General features: G+C 33.7%; 3 protein-coding genes across 9 annotated transcripts in view; 1 reads left to right on the top strand and 2 right to left on the bottom strand.

Annotated features, from left to right (window-relative positions):
• Window positions 1–901: 901 nt before the first annotated feature.
• Window positions 902–11,270, top strand: LOC130219898 (NADH-cytochrome b5 reductase 2). The gene is made up of 9 exons (XM_056452398.1): window positions 902–988; window positions 2,717–2,881; window positions 4,982–5,054; window positions 5,153–5,259; window positions 5,342–5,471; window positions 7,165–7,248; window positions 7,366–7,451; window positions 9,363–9,462; window positions 10,861–11,270. The coding sequence occupies exons 1-9, from the start codon at window positions 977–979 to the stop codon at window positions 11,031–11,033; spliced, it is 930 nt and encodes a 309-aa protein (XP_056308373.1). The 5' UTR covers window positions 902–976; the 3' UTR covers window positions 11,034–11,270.
• A 1,793-nt stretch (window positions 11,271–13,063) lies between these two features.
• Window positions 13,064–17,877, bottom strand: rep15 (RAB15 effector protein). The gene is made up of 3 exons (XM_056452421.1): window positions 17,808–17,877; window positions 14,549–14,617; window positions 13,064–13,918 (listed from the first exon to the last, which is right to left on the bottom strand). The coding sequence occupies exon 3, from the start codon at window positions 13,877–13,879 to the stop codon at window positions 13,121–13,123; it is 759 nt and encodes a 252-aa protein (XP_056308396.1). The 5' UTR covers window positions 13,880–13,918; window positions 14,549–14,617; window positions 17,808–17,877; the 3' UTR covers window positions 13,064–13,120.
• The window catches only part of ppfibp2b (PPFIA binding protein 2b), a 105,476-nt gene continuing 97,457 nt past the window's right edge, over window positions 17,142–25,160 (bottom strand). For 6 of the 7 annotated variants that reach the window (XM_056452418.1, XM_056452420.1, XM_056452415.1 and 3 more), the window contains 2 exons: window positions 22,483–22,671; window positions 19,573–20,322 (listed from right to left, as the gene is read on the bottom strand). In XM_056452418.1, the coding sequence (XP_056308393.1) occupies window positions 20,119–20,322; window positions 22,483–22,671 (393 nt within the window). In that variant the 3' untranslated portion in view covers window positions 19,573–20,118. Of the gene's footprint in view, window positions 17,579–17,807; window positions 17,874–19,572; window positions 20,323–22,482; window positions 22,672–25,160 lie in introns of those variants that run through there. The other variant, XM_056452417.1, reaches the window with a different exon arrangement.

Raw genomic sequence — 25,160 nt, forward strand, 5'->3', positions numbered from 1 at the left:
TCCGGATACTTCTTGCATACTGTTTATCAAATTCTATGAATTCAGACATACTACTCGGCTCGCATACTGTTTTTAGCATACTATATAGTATGGAAGTATGTGATTTTGGACATAGCCATTGTGTTCAATGTGGAAAAAAGTTCTTGTTTTTCACCCAGACATTTAAAGAATATATTTTAGAGCAGTAATCACAATAACGTGAAACCATGATAATTTTATTCAAGGTTATCACACCCTAAGAATCTTTTACCAGCCCATGCCAATACCCAATACTGTACTTAATATGTACAAGATATTTGAAAATATGTGGGTCCTGAAAAATCAAAAATCGAAAACTGCATTAATAATAGGTCCAAATTCCATTCTTAATAACTAATCAAAAATTTCATTTTGACAGATTTATGGAAATCCATTTACTAAATGACTTCATGAACAAAACCTTCACCTAATATCCTATAGATTGTTGGCATAAAATAAAAATCAATCATTTTTGACACATAAAATGCAGTTTTGACTATTCCCAAAGATTCACCCATGCAACACACTACCTGTTTAGTGATCACAATCATCCTCTAAATTCCTCTCCACTGAAACCATTTTATATCTTTACATTATAGATTTTTGTCTTGAATGAATAAAACCGTTCAAAAACTTCAGAAATGTCAGGCATTCCTGTTCTTGTTCTGTACTCAAGGGGTTTTCTTAACCCGTCCTCAGCATGAGTTATCAGGCAATGAGGTGATCACCAACACGCACAAAGAACCATAGGCAACGCTCTGCCAAGGCTGCTCATTAGAATATCCCATTCCTACTGGCTGAGGCCACTTGGAGACCTTATCTGATTGGCTGCCTTTCAATAACTCTGTCTATGAACTGGCCTTGGTGCAAAGGTTGCAATATAGGAAAGAAATGCACATCTAACTCACGTACTGTAGACTTAACCCAGAACAGTTCACTACCGGAATAAGACTACAGCATGGACATTCTAGTGAGTATTTCCTCTTTTTTTTGGTCTCTTTCTTTTACACCGCCTTGTAAAAAGTAATTTGCACTTTCCTTTTTCCTCTGTGTTAGTTTTACACTTGTCTGTTGATTTTATTCTTGTTCAAATGACAGAAGTGGAAAGAGGGTGAGAGGTAATTACTGGCATGGTTAGGCCTTAATAATGTAGCACAATATACCAGTAGCTTATAGTGTTGGTTATTACTTTGATATACCAGTTATTTGGAATAGAAATTCTACATAATATTTCACTAAATGAAAATATTACAATTTAACATGCAATAAATTACAAACGTTCAAAAAAAAAAAAAATAATAATAATATTTACAATTTGTCTGAATTTAGACTATGGAATAATTGTGAATTCATCAAAATAATTTTGTTAATTCTAGAATTAATTCTGAAATTCATTTACCACTCTTGAGTCCATGCCAAAAATGCATTTATCATAATTAATTAATTAATCTAGGAATTTAAATAGAAACTAAATAAACATTTAATTGATGACTGTTTAATTCTTTATAGAATTTACATTTTAATTATGATTACAAATATAATATTTAAATGAATTAATTCACCATTCTCCAGTCCATCTTCTCTATTTATATATGCATATGCAAATTAGTTAAGAATTAATATAATAAAAAATAGGAATATTAGATATTTAATAATTATAGATATTTAAGATTTTTTTGGAATATAAATAACATTTGGTAACATTCATTCATTCATTTTCTTTTCGGCTTAGTCCCTTTATTAATCTGGGGTCGCCACAGTGAAATGAACCGCCGACTTATCCAGCATATGTTTTACGCAGCGGATGCCCTTCCAGCTGCAACCCATCACTGGGAAACACTCATACAATGTCATTCACACACATACACTACCGTCAATTTTAGCTTACCCAATTCACCTGTACCGCTTGTCTTTGGATTTGTGGGGGAAACCGGAGCACCCGGAAGAAACCCACGCGAATGCAGGGAGAACATGCAAACTCCATACAGAAATGCCAACTGACCCAGCCGAGGCTCAAACCAGTGACCTTTTTGCTGTGAGGCGACAGCACTACCTACTGCGCCACCACGTCGCCCCACATTTGGTAACATAGAATTAAAAACAAAAATTATTCTTATAATTAAATACTTTATGCTAAGTTCCTGATTTATCAGGGGTTGCCACAGCGGAATGAACCACCAATTAATATGTTTTATGGGGCGGATACCCTTCCAGTGCAATTAAATATTTATAATTTAAAAATAACTATATAAATATAAGCACAGTAGCGCAGTGGTTAGCACTGTCGCCTCACAGCAAGAAGACGGCTGGTTGGAGTCCCGGCTGGGTCAGTTGGCATTTCTGTGTGGAGTTTGCATGTTCTCCCTGTGCTAGCGTGGGTTTCCTCCGTGTGCTCCAGTTTCCCCCACAGTCCAAAGACATGCGGGATGAGTGAATAGGATGAACTAAATTGCCTGTAATGTGTGTGAATGCAAAAGTGTATGCTGCATGAAACATATGCGGGAATAATTAGCAGTTCATGCCGCTGTGGCAACTCCTGATAAATAAGGGACTAAGCCAAATGATAATAAATGAATGGAATGAATATTTGAATGAAATAATCATTGATATTTTTTTCATTTACAATAATCAAACATCTAAAACACACAAAAAAATCAGTCAAGTGTGTATTAACAGTGTATGTCCTTGTATTTTTCAGACAGCACCTGTGCTCATCGGGGTCTCTATAGTGGTGATCACCGTCTTCTTCCTCTTCCTCAAACCAGCAGGTTCCAACAGCACACCTCCAAAACCCCAAAACAAGATTCCAAAAGCCTTGCAGGACCCCAGTGTGAAATATCCATTGCCCCTCATAGAGAAAGAGGTCAGTCAGAAACTCGCAGCTTTTCTCCTGCAATTTAAAAACATTATTATTGTTGCCACCTTTTATTTCACCTGCTATTTTCATTTCAGATTTATTTCAAAGAACATTTTATATAAATCAATTATGTTATGCAAAAAAATTCTATTTAAACAGTTTTAAAAATGTTGTTAAATATTTAATTTTAGTGTTTTAATCACTATTTCATACTATTTTATTTCAGATTTGTTCCACTCAACAAAAAACTTCTGTTAAAATGTTTTATTCAATGGCACTACAAACATTTTAAGCACATTTTTAGTATAATAGTTTTATAAACAGCTTTTAGTTGTAGTAATTCTGGTACTGCAGCTTTGATTCATTAAGTATTTAGGTTGAGATTTTTAATCTGCTGCTTCTATCTGTTATTTCACTGGTACAATGTAACGTTGGCCTGTCACAATAATCAAAATACTGACTTATCGAGCAATAAATGAACATGATGATGATCTCAATCATTTTTGGAGACCTAATTTATATCAGCCATCACATTTGCATAGAAGTGAATGACAGCATTTGATTTAATATCTGTTGGAGGTGTGAATAACCTCAGGGAACTCCTTTACAACAACAAAAAAATGTATACACAGTGCTCATAATTGAGTACCCCCCATTTTGAAAATGAATATTTGTATCAATTTCTCAGTGAATATGGGTAATTTATATTGGTGCATTTGAACAAAACAGATTTAATAAACAGATATGTTTATTAAAATAATATTTTAGTCAAAGAACATCTTTAGAAATGTAAAGATAACACATTTAAATTCATGCAACATATTGCAAAAAAACAATATATATATATTTACATACTACAATATTTCAATAAAATTGTATTTTTTGTTTCTCTTGATTATTACTATTTTTGAAATTTTTATTTAATATTTTTCCCTAAAATATAAATTTGGGCTACTAATTTTTGAATCATTATTGTACTTTATTTTGTTAGATTAGCTCCAGATTTGACTTTAGTACTGACAAAACTAACGTATATGCACAAATATAATATTGTAAAGCATCCTATAGAAAATATTCATTAAATAAAAATATAAATATATTCATATGCTGAGCACTGTATACATTTTCCCCCTGAAAACTACAGACAGTTTAGCAATTGTGCAAATAACCTTAGTTTCAAAGCTGCAGTCTTTTAGAAAAAGTGACAGAGCAAAATGGCCCACATTCACAAATAAATTTAAAGTAATTTTAAAAGGACATTTACATACTGATGTCAAAGTTTGTATTAGAACTCTTTAAATATTAAATTACATAATCTATATAACAGAATGAAAAGGTTTGTCCCTGACAGTGCTGATATATAGTTTGCTATGGTGTTCAATAATAATTATAGGCAGGGCCGGATTAAGAACACATTGGGCCCTCCTTTTTAACTTTTTGTACCTCACAAAAGTGTATGTATGTATGTATATATATATATATATATATATATATATATATATAAATTGTTGTTATTATCATTGTTATTATTATTATTCTTAATTTACTAATACCATTTGATTATTGTATATTTTTCCTATTTTATTAAAATAGACCTGCAAGTATACAAAACTAAGTAATGACATAACATGAACTTTAAAGTTCTAACAGGCTGCAAAAATAAAAGATAAATAAATAAAAAAAATATATATTTTTTGCAATACTTCCTTAATTAGTGCTTTATAATGAATACTTTAAATAGGATTTTACCTTTAAAACGTTTCTTAGAACTTTATACATATCGCCTAAAGTAAAGTAATATTAGATGCATGGTTTGTATACTTGTAACCACTGAAATAGCTAATCAGAGGTTACTGTAGGTCAGAGTACTCTGAATATCCCTTAAAACACTGGCAACTTAAATACGGTTCATTAATAAATTAGACGTAATTTAAAGAAATTCATATGTGATTCACTGAACCATGTATTAAACACCCCCCCCCCCCCAACCCCCGATCATCAATGTATATTTTGCATCCTGCTTACAATATCACTTTTCGCATCATTTCTGTGACACTACATATCACACAACAAAATGATTTATCGTGCATTAATGCTTTTCAACAGGAAATCAATCACGACACAAAAAGATTCAGGTTTGGTCTTCCGTCCTCGTCTCATGTTCTTGGTCTCCCAATCGGTAAGACTTTGCTCTACACCTGTATCACCTGAACTTGAGCCTAATTTCACAACAGTGACTGCACTTTATTTATTCATATCTTCACTCTTATGTCACAGGTCAACATATTTATTTGTCTGCAAAAGTGAATGGGAGTCTGGTTGTACGTGCTTACACCCCTGTGTCCAGTGATCAAGATCAGGGTTATGTTGATCTAGTTGTCAAGGTACTTTTCTAGTTGCAAAATGACCAGTTCATGATTTGTAGTGGGATTTAAAGTTTGAAATGTTTTTAATATCTCATATCAGGTCTACTATAAAAATACTCATCCAAGCTATCCTGATGGAGGCAAAATGTCTCAGTACTTGGATAATATGAAGATTGGAGACACTATTGACTTTAGAGGTCCGAATGGATTATTGGTGTACAATGGAAATGGTAATGCTTTTATTGGTTTATTAGTTGCTATCTATCTATCTATCTATCTATCTATCTATCTATCTATCTATCTATCTATCTATCTATCTATCTATCTATCTATCTATCTATCTATCCGTCCGTCCGTCCGTCCGTCCGTCCGTCCGTCCGTCCATCTTAGTATTTATTATTTTATTTTAAATTAACATAATTTTTTATGCTTTTATTTACTGTATCGGTTAAATTTGACATTTCTAAATGTATAAATATTTAAATGTTTCTATAAAGTTTACCATATTTATATATATATATATATATATATATATATATATATATATATATATATATATATATTTATTTATTATTATTATTATTATTTTTTTTTATAAAATTTTTTTATTATATTTTTATATTATTATTTTTTTTATTTAATATGAATTTTTATCAATTTTATGACATATTTTTAGGAATTACATTTCAACACAATATGTTTATGTTAATTATATTTTAGTAAAATTTCAGTACTTCAGCTTTCACTTATTTTAAACATTTATAATTTATATTGCATTTATTATTGTTTTGATAGTTTTGGTTTATGTCAAAATGTTTAGCTTTTAGTCATTTTAGTACTTTTTTTATTTAGTCTTTTGATCTATTTCAACTTTATTTCAATTCATATGTTTTGTAAATTTTACTGTCAATTGTATTGCAATTATTATTATAAAAATGCTTTTATAATACTACTATAATTATTATTATTATTTGTCATTTGTTCTAAATTAATTTTTGTATAAAATGTATTTTTTGTTTTAGTAATTTAAGTACTTAAACATATTTTAAATGTAAACTTTTCACATGCTATTTTTGTGAATAATCGAGCAACAAATATTTTTCACTAATTACGTTACAATTATATATATATATATATATATATATATATATATATATATATATATATATATATATATATATATATATATATATATATATATATATATATATCAGAATCAGAATCAGAATCAGAATCGGTTTTATTGCCAAGTGTGCTTCACACACACAAGGAATTTGTTTTGGCTACAGAAGCTTCCAGTGTACATAAAGTGACATGTGACAACACAAAATAAATATGAAGAAATAAAATAATAATAATAAAAAATGATGAACATTAAACAGATGCGGTTAGTGAAGAAACCTGGATGTTGAGTTGTATGTACAGATTGTTATAAATATACAGGTTATAAGGTGCTGTGTACAAGTGCGAATGTAGAAAGTATTGCATTGTATATTGATATAAGGTGCTGTGTACAAGTGCGTATGAGAAAGTATTGCACATATTTATTGCACAGTAGGGTAATATTTAACTGTTCATAAGGTAGAGAGCCTGAGGAAAGAAACTTTTCCTGTGTCTGGCTGTTTTTGTGCTCGGTGCTTATATACATAAACAAGATTTTAGTAGCAACTTTAGTTCTTCAACTTTGACTTGTCCTGTTTAAATGTTTATATTTTATCCAGATTATTTTAGTGGACAATTTTTTTTATATATAAATATGTTATTTACAATATCTTAATACACATTTCATGACATGCTGCAAAACACGCAGCCTTTCCGCTAGAGGGCGATGTCTTACTGCTTTTAGATTATTACAAACTTATGTGCTTTTTTTAAAATATTGAAATAAAATGCCTCAGACGCTGAACATATTTAACATTACAGGGAAGTTTGCTATTCGACCTGACAAAAAATCTGAAGCTGAAGTGCGGAAGTTCAAACACGTGGCCATGATTGCTGGCGGCACAGGTACAGTTTTGTGACATTTTGAACGAGCTCCAGTTATTCATAACAGGTTTCCACACTTTACTGCCAAAACAATTCATCAAGACACATTAATTAAAGAGGACCTGTTGGTTCCTTCAGGCATCACTCCAATGCTGCAGCTGATCAGGAGCATCACTGCAGATCCATCCGACAAGACCGAGTGCTCTCTGATATTCGCCAATCAGGTCAGTCACATTCATGACGGAATATTCTACAGAAGATTAACACATATCAACAAACATGATGCTGACGGTGAAATTCGCGCCCCTAATAGTTTTCTGGATACATACCTTTGTGTTGTTTTCTGATATCAATATGTAAACATCCTCAATTATTATCGAATAAATTGTTACTTTCTCAATTACTAACCCAAAACAAAAACGTCATTGTTAACTGACAGACGGATATGTGTACTAGAATGTGGTGTGGAGGAAATGTGTGACAAGATATGTCCAGGGTTTTCAGTTCTCACCCTTCCCGCTTGTAGTGAAAAAGTCTGTGTGAAGCAGAATTTGCTTTTTGAATTTGAGTTTTTTTCTTTAAAAGACGTACTTCCAAATGAAACATAATTTTAGTAGTGCCATGTCCTCACATATTTCACTTGCAGCAAACTAACGATTGAAGAGGCGTGGCTAAGCACATTTCTCTCAAAATGTCAAACTGACATCATTAGACCACTCAGAAAAGCACTGCCATTCAAATGTAAATTTTCAAAACTTCTTTAAAATATTTTGCTTACTGAAATGCAGTATGACTTTGAAATCATTTTAACTCTTTTACAAAAAAGGCTTTAAAAACAACTGAAATTGTAAAGTATATAATCTTTTTCTTTATTGTGTGATGTATATACCTCTTCTGTTAGTTTTTGTTTTGTGTTGTTGTTTTCTTTTAGTCTTTCCATTTACTTTACAATATACTGTGATTATATATTCTTACCTTTCGCATAATAAAAAAAGAGAAGCACTGCCATTCCTATATGTACTGTACACACCAAAATTTCAATTTGCTTATCATACTATTACTACTTCACTGATTTTTACAAATAATAATAATAATTTATTCAAACTAATGAATAATTACTTTATATTACTTTAAAGTAAAAGTTTAATCAGGATGACAAATTTCTCTGAAAACAAGAGTCTTACTGGATGAAAGGATAGATTTAAAAAAGAAAAGTGTTAATTATACTAAAAAGTGAACTGGAATGACAGATTGTTCAGAAAACAATACATAATCTTAAAAGTCTAAAATAATCTACTGACAATCATTTTTAAAGCAGAAAACAAGAAGAAAACTATATGATTGTCATATGAATGTAAATAAAAATATAATTTTCCATTAAGAATACAAAAAGATGGCTGGAAGGGCATCGCCTGCGTAAAACATGTGCTGGATAAGTTGGCAGTTCATTCCGCTGTGGCGACCCCAGATTAATAAAGGGACTCAGTCGAAAAGAAAATGAATGAATACAAAAAGATGAATCTGAATGAGTGATTTCTCTGAAAATAAGACATCACAAAAAAACTGATTAGGCTTAGTCGCTATTTCCTTCCCTGAATTTTTGAAACCAGGTATATAAAAATGTATGTAAGATAGTAGTAAATGTAAAAATGCGACAAAAATGCAGTTAAAAATCTGAATATAATGAGTAAAAATGACAGCTTTCTCCACAGAAATGTACTGAAATAATGTACAAGAATTCCGCCAATCTGTTTTCACCAAGTAGGATATGTTCCTGCATTAACATCTATGTTGATCCTGGAACAACATTCCAATCAACCAATTAGAATTAAGGGATATCTTTACAGTTTCTATTAAGGCATTATTTTTAAAGTTATGATTGGGTTTAGGGGTAGGAAATAGATAGGAATATGGATTACATTTTCAAACAAAAATCATGTTCCAGGATTGACATAGATGTTAATTCAGCATCGCATCGTACTTGGTAAAATCATGACGTGCACAAGAAGTCACTTTAAATTGTACTCAAGTATTATTTTGGGGAATTTGTGCTTAAGTTCAATAATCAAGTACATTCCTCCAGTGCTTTACACCCCTGCAGTGCACCTCATTTACTGTGTGTTTGACTCCCTCAGACTGAGAAGGACATACTTTTACGTAAGGAGCTGGATGAAGTTCACAGGGATTACCCATCTAACCTCAAACTCTGGTACACACTGGACAGACCATCTGAAGGTATTATTAACATGTTTAATCCCAAAATCCTTGCTTGCTATTTAAGATTCATCCATTGTAATCTTTATTATACATGGCTAACAGGCAAACTTCACATCTCTTTTCATATTATGTGGGTTAAATTAAGTTTTATAATCGGTACAAACATTACAACAGTGTGTTATCTTCTGGTCACAATTAGGCAAATTTATACCTTACCTGGAAGTAGCAAATACATGAACTGATCTGGTCGTGTGACATATAGTACATTTATATGGACAACAAAATTTAGATATTAACGCAATTAAGACAGTCTATCATGTAAACAGGTTTTTGATGACCTTAATCCAGCTAAAGTCATACTCAAAGTAAACTAAAATTTAGATATATAAATTAAGATATATAAGCAATATCACACTCATAGCAGTGCGATATAGCTGTAAATCGGCACTGGTGGGAGGCATGCGTTGGCTCAAGGCCACAGGCCAAGTGCTTTAGTGTCCACATACAGCCATATTGCACTGCTATGAGTGTAATATTACGTTTATACAACAGTTCGATGGCACAATCATGTATATAAAAAAGAAAATCAAACACGGAGAGTCTCAAAAACCCTTTTGTACGAGGAACTACTTTCTTCCGTCATTCATTCACATCTGCAGCTGATGTCAGAACAGCAGAAACCATTGCTCATTCACTAATGTCACTTTAGAGCTAGTATTTGAATGATTCTCTAGCGTAATGTCTACAGGGATGACAATACGAAAAAAATCGTTTTTCTCCACTAAGCACTTATCATGCGGTCTCTGTCGCCATCTTGTGGTGCAACCATCTTTGCTCTGCCTAGTATGACAGACTGACAGCCGCCGACGCACTGAATCTCCGAAATTAAAAATATTTTAAAAAGGCACTATCTTTATAAATAAACTGCACAGTTGCAATCTAAACAGCTACATTCTCCCCTAAAAAGCCTCAAAAGTACATTATGTTGTCCAAGAGCAGCAATATTTGTCAGACAGAACAACCAGACCTGTTGTATATATATATATAAAAAAAATGTGTGTATAAATATATATATATATATATATATAGCGTACAGATAGGAGAGTTTGTCAAGCCCACTCATCTGTGAGGAGCACACTCCACACAATGTTTTCAAAGACATGTTGGGTGCTTATAGGAAGCTTATAAATGTCTACTCATGTCCACGGTAATGTAAACTATTTTTAAAACTATTTTTTATATAAAAGTTGGCAAAAGCCAAAACCACCACTTTATAGATCTTCCAGAAATAACAGAAAAGACAGCCACAATTGTAAACAGTGGGTTTAAATGGGTGTTAACATGATATCTCAGATTTACTCAAACACTGTCTGCTGTAGTGACTGTGAAGCGTTTATGTCTGTATTTTTGTGGTAGGCTGGAAGTACAGCGAAGGGTTTGTTAACGCCGCCATGATGAAAGATCATCTGCCACCTGCAGACAGTGATGTGCTGGTGGTCATGTGTGGACCTCCAGCCATGATCGAGAAAGCCTGCCTGCCCAATCTACTCAAGCTGGGCTACAAAAAAGAAAACATTTTTGCATACTGAGCCTCCTGATGACACGGTTTAATAGCGGGTTTATGTCTTGTGGAATGTTGATGTCAAATTTGTATTTTTGTTTATGGACCCTGTTTTGCTTGTTATGAATAAGCAAATTGTCCAGTTCTGGTAAAGGAATTCAAGAAAAACAGGCCAGAAATACACAGCACTGTTGTCTTATTTTGAAATGCATCCATTTTTTTTTTACTGGAGAAATACAAACAAATAAAAAAGGTTTTCTATTTATTTTATTTGTCCACATTATTAAAAATGAGGTTTCCCTGATTACCAAACAAGCATTATTAGTTCTTAGCAGGGTTCCCACTCTTTCACGAACAGCGGATTCAAAGACTTTAAAACACCATTCATTTTGAATGAAGCACCTCTGTAATTCCAGCCTGATCTCAGGAGAAAACGTAAGTATTTTACGTTTTGTCAATTTAGTATGAAATTGTAAGATTTTAAAAAGGAGGCGTGGCACCCAATCCCACCCATAAACCCAACAGTCATTGGGGGATAAGCAAATCATACTAAATTGTACGAATTAGATTGTACGAATTTATACGAATAAGCCACTAATTCAAAAAGTTACGAATTGCCGTGAGATGTGTTGGTAATTCATACCCAAGAATACTATATGTAGCACCATGAAAGTTCTTACTTTACTTAACATTTCACTTACAGTTCAAATTTACATTAAAGCATAAAGTTGACTGTTTTAAAAAGTTATGTTCCAAGAATTTTAATAAAATTTGCTGAATTATATATATATATATATATATATATATATATATATATATATATATATATATATATATATATATATATTTATTTATTTATTTTTTTTAATAACTATATTTTAGGGGTTTTCACCTTTTTTGATAAGACAGTGGAAAATGTACAGACAGGAAAGTGGCAGAGATAGGGTAAGGATCAGCAAAGGACCTCGAGCTGGGAATCGAACTCAGGTCGCCGCGATCATCCGTGCCGTGTCGACGCACTAACCATAAAATATTGCTAAAAACGTTCATTATTTGTCAGTGTTAATGTACAAGATTTAAAAAAAAAATTATTTATAGAATTTCGCAGTTTTTTTTTATTGGTTTTTGACAAATGAGTAGAATTGTTGAAATAAAACATATAACCATAAACATATTTTAAATTCAAGCACTTTCAAGGGCATACACTAACACTATCAGTCAGAATTTTATTTGATAATTTAAATAAAATGATTTTGTTCATCAAGGCAGCATTTATTAAATGTAAAAAATACATTTTAATTATTTATTTCTTATTGTATGTAGTTTCAAATAAAAGTATTACTACTACTACTACTACTACTACTACTACTACTACTACTACTAATAATAATAATAATAATAATAGGGGCTGCTCGGTGGCGCTGTGTGTAGCACGTTTGCCTCACAGCAAGAATAATAATAATAATAATTAATATTGGAGTAATTTCTGAAGGATCATGTCACTCTGAAGACTGGAGTAATGAAGCTGAAAATTCATCTTTAAAATCACTGGAATAAATTATTAAATTAAACGATAAACTACTTTTGAACAGTTATTTTATAGTGCAATCACAATTTTACAATTTGTACTGTATTTTTGATGAAATAAATGCAGCCTTGGTGAGCAGGAGAAGTTTATTTTTAAGACATTAAAAAATCCTACTGACCCCAAACTTTTGACCACTAGTGTATGTTTTCTTTTTTCAAGGCCTTAAATCCATATGTCTGAAATTCAAGTATATGAAGAACTGGCAAGAAGGCTGGGAACCCTGTCTTACATGTTTGGGTGTCCTTATGCATGTGCATAGGATAAGAGAAAATGTAGAAATGCTTTGAGTAGTTTTTGAGGTTAAATAAAATTAGAAGTACAGTTTTCTCTTCATAAATGTGCTTATATACACACATACATAAATACAAAACACAGATTGATTAATAATTAAAAGTTTGGTCATCTAAATGAAAATAAAGAAAAATATATGATATTTTAACCTTATAATTAAATGGAAAAGGTTGTTATGATTTAAATAAATAATAAAAAAAAAAGCACACTAGTGTAAACGACAACTAAGTGAGCTGTTAGGTGAACTTAACAAGCATGGTCAAAGGATCAATACCCTCTTTACCAACCAATGCCTGTAACATCCCAGCAGGAGTAACAAAGCATTTGGCACCTTTAAAGAAATGATCGATAAAAAGCTGATCAATCCTCACACACTTCCCCACAGCGGCTTGCAGATTGTTGCTCAGCAACCCGTAGATGTTCCCTTCGTCCTTTTGCCGTCCAAAAAAGAGGAAAAGTGCGAAACAATCTCTACCGATGGAGGAACAGAAGTCCACCATCCTCTCGGCTTGAGTTTTCTCCACCACGTCCATCCCGGCCATTCGCATAACTTCAGCGTAAAGATCCAAAGAAAGCTCCTCCAGCATCTGCTCGGTTCTTTCTGGAAGGTGGCAAATCTGGACGGCGATCTGGATTTTAGGGTTCCTGCTGGGATGATCCAGGACGGCCCAAACCCAATCTGCGCCTAGAAGGATTCTCTGCTCTGTGGTCATAGTTGTGGTGTTGAAGATGTCGGTGAGGTTCAACAGGGCGCTACGCTGGATGAACGTCATCAGGAAGATCTCGCTGAGGGTTGAAGGACTCGGGTTGAACTTGTTTTCCGGATCTTTGAAGAGTAGGTATTCCTGAGTTCTGAATGAAGCTGATCGGATGCAGTCGCTGAAGAGGTGGATGAGGTCCATTGAGGCAGTTCTGCTGGGTTTTAATGTCATAATGGGCCATAATGTTCTGAAAATGCTGGATTTGGCTTCATTTTGGCGGTTCGTTTGGTGCATTTCAGCTGCTGGAGATCAAAGTGTCGTTTCTCTTATACACTGAAAATATGGATAGATGATTACATTTCTCCATTGGATTATCGGTTTAATCTTTTTCAAACACTGTAAAAAATGCTGGGCTCCACACAATTGATTTGTGTTGAGACAACATGACGGAATTAAGTATATGTATAATTTTTTTTTATTTACAAATTTAAGTGGATTGAACATAAAATATTTAAGTTGTCCCAAAAAGTCTCAAGAATTGTTTATTCAGCTTGTTTTAAATTAGTAGTTTGAACAAACAGCATGTAGGTTTAAACAATTTCAGCATAATGACAATGTCAAAAATAATTACTTTGATAATAATTATACTGAATTGTTAGTGGTAATGAGATATACCATAAAATTTGAAACATTTATCATGCCTTTTGAATAACACATCATGTTAATTTAAGTTTTACATTAAAAAAATAAGTATATATCTTGCTACAGAGAAATTGATTTAAATATACAAGTTATTGAATGTTGAATTTAACGAATATTTGGATTCTTAATGTTGTTAGCTATTGTAGTTGACTAATGTTAGTTAACAAATACAACTTAACATGTAATTTACTATAAACATTTACAGTAAAGTAATGCTACTGTATATAAAACTTCACAATCTTAGCAAGTAAAACAACTCACCAGTATTATTCTTTCCTTGGTATTGGGTGAGAGTGAACCAGCAGTCAGATCTTTCTCCTCTCTGGGCTCCTATTGAAAAAGTGTTTTCATTTTAAGCTCGGTGGTCAAATAAAGACCTCCCAAAAACTGTTTGCCATTTGGGAACTGGAGAGGTTAAAAAAAAAACCTTCAACCATAACAAAGCCCCTTTAACTCTGGGAAAGGATTTAAAAGAGGTACAGTAAAGCAAACAACCATTTCTGTTTGAGAAAACAAACTGCTTTTAACATATTATAGAGATTAGACTAAGAAAAGCACAAAGCATTGAGCAAACAGATGGATTTACTCACACATTGGAGTACAAGATTATATTAAAAACAAAAAAAGGCAGAGGTAGACAATTTGATCAATTGACAGAGTAAAATAAGGGCTGCTTGCATAACACAAACTATTTTATCTTGGAGAGTTATCTTCATACAGTACATTATAACCTCAAATCAATAATAGTTAATAATATAATAACATAATTAAATGGTGAAAAAGATTTCCTAGTCATCATATACTTATTACGTGCTACATTTGAATGTGTACTGATTTTTCCTGGGGAGGCTGTGTCTCAATTCAGAAGCTCCATTCTTTGAAGGCCACATTTGAAGATTGATTGAGCCACCACATTTTGACCATAGACTTTGGCAGAAAATTAAAGCCAAAATACACCAGGTTTGCCTGCTGTCATCTAGGACCAATGTCATTATTTGGATCATAAGGTAGAGCCTTGGTATCAAAGTCCCACCCAATAGTTCTGGTGACCCAATCACAAGCGCATGTTTGTGATGTCATCCCTCATTTTTATAGCATCAAATAAACAAACTAAACTATAATAAAACAAAAAAATTGACACTCAAACACACATTGCCATTATTCACCTTATTCTCCACGTACGAGTGGGCGCAGCCATTTGAATCATTTTGTCTCGAGACTTCCTGTCCTATTCACTTCCATTCATTTTTAGACATTAAAAACAGCTCGTTTTGCTGCCTGGTGTTGCAAACTGATATTTTCTTATTATATTATTTTATCTGTATTGTCATGCAAATACTTGTTTGTAGAGCAAATAGTTTAACCGTTTTCTGCTGTTTATTATTCCTAGTCATTTCTCCCATTGGCAGCTGAATCGGAAGTTCTACAACAATCGCAAAACGAGCGCACTTCCGCATTGAAGAATATAGTCAATATGGACAACCGAAAATGGCTGTACCATCTTTGAGAAAATGTATTTGTAATGTAGTGTAATTTCTTTGTTTGGCTCACAACCCACATATTTATAAGTCTAGACCTGCTGCCAGCCACTAGAGGGCACTCAATGATTTAGTTTCACTTTTTAGGGAGAGTGCCAAATACTAGAGTAGGGGTCTCCACACTTCCTGGAGGGCCAGTGTCCTGCAGAGTTTAGCTCCAACCCTAATCAAACACGCCTGAAGAAGCCAATCAAGGTCCTACTAGGTGTACTTGAAACTTCCATGTTTGTTTGGGTAATTTGGAGCTAAACTCTGCAGGGTAACCAGAACTCCAGAACAGAGATTGGTGACCTCTGCACTAGAGTGTGACAAAGTCCGCCCTGTTTTGAAGGTTTCTTTTTTGACCTATACTGCAGCCAGCCACCAGGGGCTGATCAAAATATTTTGGCTTCACTTTTCACGAAAAGTGATGCACACTGGAATGCTACGAAGGTGACCCCGTTTTGGCGGTTCCTTCAAATGTGTCCTCAAAACACATCTTAAAGGGATAGTTTAGCCAAAAATGAAAATTCATGTCACTATAAACTCTTAGGACATTCAGAACACAAATTTTGAATTATTTTTGTTATTTTTGTATTTATTATCATAGGATAGAGAAATGTCCACGAGTCGGAATTCGAACTCGGGACGGCCACAGTACAGTTATGCTACATGTCATCGCACTGACCATTAGGTTATCGGTAGCAAATTAAGATATTTTTTTTTACAAAATCTGAGAACTCTCTGACCCTCTGTAGACAGCTAGGGTCCATAAAAGTACCAAGAACATGATCATGAGCTTATCGGTAGCAAATTAAGATATTTTTAATGAAATCTAAGAACTTTCTGACCCTCTGTAGAGAGCTAGGGTCCATAAAAATACCAAGAACATGGTCATTCGGTTATCGGTTACAAATTAAGATATTTTTTTACAAAATCTGAGAACTCTCTGACCCTCTGTAGACAGCTAGGGTCCATAAAAGTACCAAGAACATGATCATGAGCTTATCGGTAGCAAATTAAGATACTTTTTATGAAATCTAAGAACTCTCTGACCCTCCAAAGAGAGCTAGGGTTCATAAAAGTACCAAGAACATGGTCATTCGGTTATCAGTAGCAAATTAAGATATTTTATTAAATCTGAGAATACTCTTGACTCTCCGTAGACAGCTAGGGTTCATAAAAGTACCAAGAACATGGTCATTAGGTTATCGGTAGCAAATTAAGATATTTTTATGAAATCTGAGAATACTCTTGACTCTCCGTAGACAGCTAGGATCCATAAAAGTACCAAGAACATTGGTACATCAAAACAGTCCAAAACAGTGACTTTTTTATGACGCAGTGAGTACTTTTGTGCAACAAAACCAGACAAAAATCATGACTGATTTCATCAAAAATATCTTCAATGTGTTCCAAAGTTGAGTGAAGGTCTTAAAAAGAGATGAAAGAGCTAGGTCTTCCCCTCGGTAGAAACCAAGGAGCCTTGCCTACACTATTCTTACATCTCTGATTACAGGTCACCTCAGTTCTTCCTGTTTTAGAACTACTGTGAAATCAGAAATACTACTATTTTGGTGTACGCTTATGAAGTATTTGGTTTCGGATGCAGTGATTGAGTTACACAGCAGCAGTCCTGCAGGTTGAGGGTAAGGTGGGTTAGGAGGAGCTCTGGTTTTCAGTGGGATGATGTTAATGAGGTGCGGTCCAATCACACTATGGCAGTCTGGCTGCGTCTCATTCCTCTCAGCAGCTCGTCTCGGCTCAGTAAGTACTGTAAGTGAGAGCAGGGGAGGGGGGTCAGGATTAGCGTAGAAGTTAAATCTAGTTAAGCAGAGTTAAACCTAAAATGTTCAACAACAGCCTGCAATGTGACATTAGGGCTGGGTGAGGTGCTTTTTTTGCTTGTAGAATACATTTAGGAAAATTAGTTTGTACTGTATTTCCTATCTGAACCTACTAAATGATTAAGTTAAATGGCAAAATATTAAATTCCTACTTACTGTGAGATTGTTAATTCCTTTGGATAAGGCTTCAATCTGCATTCCCGATCCTTTAGCATGCAAGATCTGCAATGTCAAGATATCAGTCAAATATGTCTACAAAATATGTTATGACAGCCATGTTTTAGATGGAATGTCAAGCAGAAGCAATGGGTGGCAATGAGGTGCAAATTACATGGAGAAAGAGAAGTGTGTGATAAATTAATATACCTGCGCAAGTGCATGAAACTTCCTTTCCAGCATGCACTTCTCCAAAGTGTGATAATGGGCGGTTTGGTGGAGGCCGGATGCAGGGAGGGCAGCAGGTTAATGCTTAATGTTTGGAAATCATGCATGTCAATGTCTTCCTGCATATTATTTTGCAAGATGATTGAGGGAGAGTTTACACAACACTGTATTTATAAACTTATTATGTTTCGGTAGCTCATTTATATGTAAACATACATTTATAAGGGCCCGAAAAGGGAGTTTAATGTGCAAAGTTTTGCGTAAATGTCAAATGTGTATATGTATTATATGCATACCTGTCAACGTTGGGATGTAAAAGCACCCCCCCCCCCCAAGATTTCCCAAAATTACTAAATATGTTAATTTGCAGCTGTTTCTTAGTAAATAAACAGTTAAAGTCAGTAATATATTTTATTATTTCTATTATTTTTATTTACAAAGGAGAGAAGGAACAGTATACATTAGAAAAAGCTGCAAATGAATTAGCAGCTCAGCCTATTAAAATTAATGGCTATAATAAAGAAATTGAATCAATTATCAAATCTTATTAACCTATTCTTCACTGTGTAACTTAAATATTCTGATTAAAAAGCAGCAAATTAATCTCTCATTTAGATTTTTTTGTTGGATCACATTAACTATACAGAGGTGTCACTTTAAAAATGCACTCATCTATAATGAAAGCATTCGATTGCTTTCCTAACTTTTTATGCTTATTTAAGACATAATTTGTTGTGAAAACCACCAAGATCGACATCTTTAGATGTTGTTGTTGTTATTATTATTATTAATATTTTTATTATTATTAATTATGCGTTTATGTCTGTTTAACACACACCCAAAACCTAGAGTGTCCACTTTCGCTCTGCTTCAAATCGTGTGTACAGAATCTGTTTGGGAAACAGCGTCACTATGGAGCGACAGTCACGCAACGCTACATAAATGTTTTGAGGATTGCATAGAAGCGGCGACGGCGCCTGTAATGGTAAGGAAGAGAATCCCGCCATTTTTATTTTTATTTCAAGCCAAATTAAAATAAAAGGACAGAACAGATTCACATTTAAGAGCAAGGAGCATCCCCTGGTGGTTCGGCGGTATGGGTTGCATATAGGGAGGATCGGCTCTTTGATGTTTAATGCCACCCTTCATAGAAAGATTACAATTATGGGATAAATATGAGAAAATTCCCTTTACGGGATGATAGTGAGATAAAATTGTGAATTATGGGAAAATCCCGGGAAAAATGTTTGACAGGTATGATTATATGTTCAGTCTAAATACTTGACAACAAAAAACAACAATGGCAGGACTTTTTTTCAAAGTGACATTGCCACCTACTGGTCTGGCATGCACAATACAGTTTGTCATCTGTATCTATGCAAAACATTCTAATTAAAAAAATAATAAATTACAACCTCTTTAGTCCAAAAACTGTTGTGTAAACTTACCCTCAGTTTTACAAATTAAATAAAGCTATGAAAACAAGAACAGAGATCAACGAAAAAGTCCCCCTATATGCTAAAAAACACAATACAAGCCCGACTGAAGGTGTTTATTTCACAATATTTTGGATTAAATATAATTACAGTATCTTAAAATGCAAAGATGAGATATTCACCTATAAAAATGTGCTTTTTGCTGAATAAAAATAAACTTGGATTAGTCAAAATGTGCTGCCTCTGAACATATAATAGTAGTCTGTGTGCCTCTTAAAAACTTGCCATAAATATACCATTAAATAACTCTAAAACATGCAAATATTGCACAAGATTGTACACACTGTCTTTTAAAACAGCACAAAGTAGATGTTGGTTACAAAAATGGAATACTTGTTAGACAGAATCTTTTACTATTCACAAAAAAAGAAAAATGAAATCAAACATATGTCCATCAAAGGTGAAGTGGCACTATTTTTAGGAAAAACATTTTCTAAACCATGTTGCCCACGTGAGATGATGTTTTCATACAGTACTAAACCAAGTCTTTCCGCACTGTTCATTCTGCCAATGAGGGATTGTGGGTGTTTTAAAATGGCACTGAGTTTCATGAGGTTTTAGGTGGAGGGTTATTGGTTTGCGGAGCGTCAGATTTGTAGAGCTCCCACCTGCTCCCTTCTCTCGGGGTCCCTGTCGAAGATTGGGCTCAGGCCCCTGAAGCCACTGTAGGGCCGGTTTGCCCCGTTCATGAGAGCCTGGGCTTGGGACGCATCCAGAGGACAGATGTAGTCTGTGGCATCATCCGAGCGCTTCTTACGTGGACCAAAACTGGAGAAACCGATTTTACGTGGCTGAGGAACAAAACAAACATGAAGAATCAAATACAGCAGCATAAATTACAGTGTGATTAATGTTTAATTATGTTTGCATTTCCTTGATATTTACATTAAATGAGCACTAGATGATGGCAGAGGTCATTTAAAGTTAATCTTACATATATATACAAATATAATTTAATAGTGGTGTAACGGATCACAAATCTTACGGTTCGGATCACACGTTTTTTGAGTCAAGGATCGGACAATTTTTCAGCAAAAAAGGGAGACGACAAACATCAATTGCTTTCCATTTCTTCAAAAACACACTTATTTTCAATTAATGGTTCAGCAATTCACACATAAAACTTTCATTATAGGTGGATCATTTTTGAAAATCTATTCAGGGAGATAATTTGGATGTTTGTTTGTCGCCACCCATAGGTTACACAATGTAATTGCGACAACATTCACCAGCGTCAAGTTCCATTAAACAGTGATTTTAATCTTTACCACGAAGATCAGTGTTTATATCTGAACTATAAACTTATCCCAGTACTGCTGTGTAATTTAATTGTTTGTAACTAACTGAAAATGTGTAAAAACTGAACTATGATCTCTCGATCAAACACAGATTTGAATGCAGCGCTTCCAAGGAATAAACATATGCAAATCATTATCATTCATCATTCATGTTCCGCTGGTTTAAACTGAGATCCCGATCTTTTAATGTTTAATTGTGCAGCCTTACACTGAATTAATGCAGGCTAAACAAACAGGGACAGAAAACACCTTTAATTATTAACCTAAGAAAGCATTTAGGTCCCACTACAACTTTTTCCGTCATCCTTATATCGTAAAAGGGAGAAATGCTTTCATACACGTGATTTGAATGACACAGGAGGTGATCTCTCTGCAATTGCTAGAAATGTTGGAATAACCTACAAGTTCAAAAAAGTTACTAATCCGCAGGTCATGCGTGTTCCGAACAGTCGGTTGTGATCCGAACGGATCACGGATCAACCCTGATCCATTCCACCCCTATAATTTAATAACACTACAATCCATTTTACATATTGCATTTAATAACTTTGTGATGCTGAGCTTGACAGTTACACCTAAATTATTATTATTATCATTATTCATAATAAAGAACTTAGTAGAATTTAAATATTATAATAAAATTCGATAATTATTACATTTTCTAGCCAAATTCAATTGATGAATGATTGAATTTAATGAAATTTAATCATCAATTTATTAATAAAAGAAGATTTTTTTCCAACACATTTCTAAAAATAATAGTTTTAACTAATTTCTAATAACTGTATATTGTTCAAGAAAATAGTATTCAGCTTAAAGTGACATTTAAAGGCTTAACTAGGCAAGTTAGGGTAATTAGGCAAGGCATTGTATAACAGTACTTTGTTCTGAAGGCAATCAAAATATATGTATTGCTTAAAGGGGCTAATAATATTGCTTAAATGGCTCATAATTTTGACACTAAAATGGTTTAAAAAAATTAAAACCGCTTTTATTCTAGCTGAAATAACAAATAAGACTTTCTCCAGAAGAAAAAATATTATCAGACATACTGTGAAAAAATCTTTGCTCTGTTAAACATCATTTGGAAAATTCACAGAAGCGCTAATAATATTCATCTGTATACAGATTAATTAAATAAATTTTTATTGTATATTAGCAACTTCCTTATGCTTTAATAAACATATGTTAAATGCACTGCAATTTATCAAATTATAACCAGTATATTAAAACTCCAGGCTATCCAAACTCTCCAGGCTTCAGATTCAATCATTTGTAATAGTCCCAAAATGCACTTGAATGCCATTTTCACCGGAAAAAGGAATTTACGTCTAATTTGAACACACACTCCTCTTCCTATCACAAAAAACTAATGGTTGGCTCAACTGTGATTATGTTTGGTCCAAAGCTTCATTGTGCTTAGTAAGTGTTTTACAGCATGACAAGTCGCTCAGCACATTTCATCTAGATGGCCTAAGCAAAATCCAAGTGTCAAAACACAGGTGCTGTGTCAGCTGGGATTAAACAGGAATCTGAAGCGTGTGTTTGCGTGTGTATGGGTTTCCGGCTTGTACTGATGAATACTAGGGATTAAGGTGTTCATAAAGACATGGTCAGCATGTGAATTTGAGGATATATTGTGTGTTTTCATACCCTGACTTTAGCTGTGGTGGTCAACGGTGTGTAGCCTGAGGACTCCAGGTACTCTTGTTTCTCTTGCTGAGCCTGAGAGCCCACCAGAGTGTTGAAGTTGGTGGCCAGATGTCTCCGCAAAAGAGTCTTCTGAGGAGGGATGTTCAGAAGCATCGCCAAGGTGTCAGAGTTAAAACGAGGTTCTAAGATCTGGGGGAAAGAGGGGATTTAAGATTTTTTTGACTTGTTTTTTGACCTAATTTTTATATATTTCCTCCAACTTGGCAGTATTCACTATTACAGAAAAACAGAAGAATGATAAAATGATTTAAAATGACCCGTTTACACTGCAAAAAATGCTATTCTACCTACAGTAGTTTTTGATTTGTTTCTTGACCAAATATCAAAACATTTCTAAATCAAGACGCATTTTGGACAAATTTTTTTCTGAAAAACTTTATAAAATATCTAAATTCTTAAACTAAGAATTAATTTAATGTAAAGAAATGTATAACTTTTTTCCAGAAATAACTAAATCAGTAAATATTAAGCAAGTTTTTCAAAAAAAAAAAAAAAGAAAAAAGAAAAGAAAAAAAACATTTTAAAATAAAAAAAATTAAAAAAAATATTCTGTCAATGGGTTAAATAAATTAATCATGCTTTCAATTTGAAATAAGATTATTTTACTTACCCCATTGACAAATTATTTTGTTAAGTTTTTTAGGAAAATTAAAACATTCACATATCATTTCTAAAAAAAAAAAAAAAAAAAAATTCATTTTTACTTGTCTAAAAAAATTATACTTGAATAATTTTTAGATATTTAAAAAAAAATAAGTAAGAAAAGCATTTTTGATGCGTATCAGAAGAAAATACACAAAATAAAAGCAACAATAAATAAAAAAGATCATCTAAATGAATATGCAAAATAATATTACAGGTGTAAAATTAAAAAGTAATAATAAATAAAATTCAGGATGAAGTTAATGGGAAGAAAATGATTACTTTTGGAGGAGCAATATATTCAGAATTTTAAAATATTCATTCATTTTCTTTTCGGCTAAGTACTTTTTTAATCTGGGGTTGCCACAGCGGAATGAACCGCCAACTTATCCATCATATGTTTTACGCAGCGGATGCACTTCCAGCTGCAACTCATCACTTGGAAACATCCATATGCTCTCATTCACACACATACACTACAGACAATCTAGCTAACCCAATTCACCTATAACATGTCTTTGGACTTGTGGGGGAAACCGGAGTACCCAGAGGAAACCCACACCAACACGGGGAGAATTTGCAAACTCCACACAGAAATGCCAACTGACCCAGCCGAGGCTCGAACCAGCGATCTTCTTGCTGCAAGGCGATTGTGCTACCCACTGCGCAACAGTGATGCCCTTGTTAAAATTTTCACTTTCTGAAATAATCTAAAAAAGGACCCCAGGTTTTAGAGAAGTTCCACCATAGAAAATACTATGCATTTTCTATTAGACAGCTGCTTGCTAGCGGATTGCCAGATATATACACTAGATGTCGCACACCGGCCCTGAGCATGCGTCAATACCACTGCATATTTGTACAGGGCTCCCAGGACAAAAGTCATGTAAATGCACTTAGTCAAGACCAAATCTGTAATATACAATACCAACCCAGACCATAGGGTATATGCAGAAGTATGAGGAAGGACTTTTAATTTGTCAGTAACCTGGGACAAGCGCTTCCAGTGAACTGTACGCCATTACAAAATCGCCATGTTTAAGGTCTGTTTGTTTAACGATCTCCACTGGCTGAATGATATCCGATATAAAGTGGGTCTCAGATTGTACAAAAAGCACTGCATTAAATTACATTTTTCCCCGCCATGTCTTTAAAATATGAACATTTATTTTACCCCAGTATATTTAACGAAGCTTCTGCGCTAGCCTGCTAATCCTGACGGGTGTGTGAGTGTAAACGCCTTTCATCTCGTTTTACGCTTGAACAAGTAAATGAATGCCAAAGTTTATTTAACTGATTGTATTGTAATTACATTACAACACTGATGCTGTAAGGAACCGTTTAAAATGGAAAAGAAGTCACATTAACCGTTCACTGGAAGTTTATCAGTATGGGAAGAAACACTAGCTAAGCATATAAGCTATACAGAACTTTAAACTATTAAAATACAAATAAAAGTCACTTTTTTTTTAACATTTCAAGGTTAAAAGTTGTTGGAAGAAAGATCAAGGTCCCTTAATGCAATTCAAAAGCGTACACAAAGTGGTTATTAAACAATGTACACAAAGTGGTTATTATGCATATTGCAATTAAGCAAATTGCATTGAGTTTTGATTATGCCAGGGCTGTCCAATCTCTGATGGGGTTGGAACTTATCTTTGCAGGACACCAGCCCTCCAGGACAGACACACTTGGGCTAGCTAATCAAGTTCTTACTAGGCTTTCTAGAAACATTCATGCAGGTGAGTTGAGGCAAGTTGCAGCTAAAATCTGCAGGACACCGGCCCTCCAGGACAGAGTTTGGACACCCCTGATTTAAGCAGTCTCTCCAGAATTTTGCGATCGCTGAATTTATCACAAAGTCAAGCAAAGTGTTATTAGTGTTATAAGTAGTGTTATAAGTTACAGAACCCAATGTCTGGGTCTAGGGGTAATACCAAATATATATAATAAAGACTTTTGTCTGTGGTATATTT

The sequence above is a fragment of the Danio aesculapii genome, chromosome 25, assembly GCF_903798145.1.
Source record: "Danio aesculapii chromosome 25, fDanAes4.1, whole genome shotgun sequence".
Lineage (NCBI taxonomy): Eukaryota > Metazoa > Chordata > Actinopteri > Cypriniformes > Danionidae > Danio > Danio aesculapii.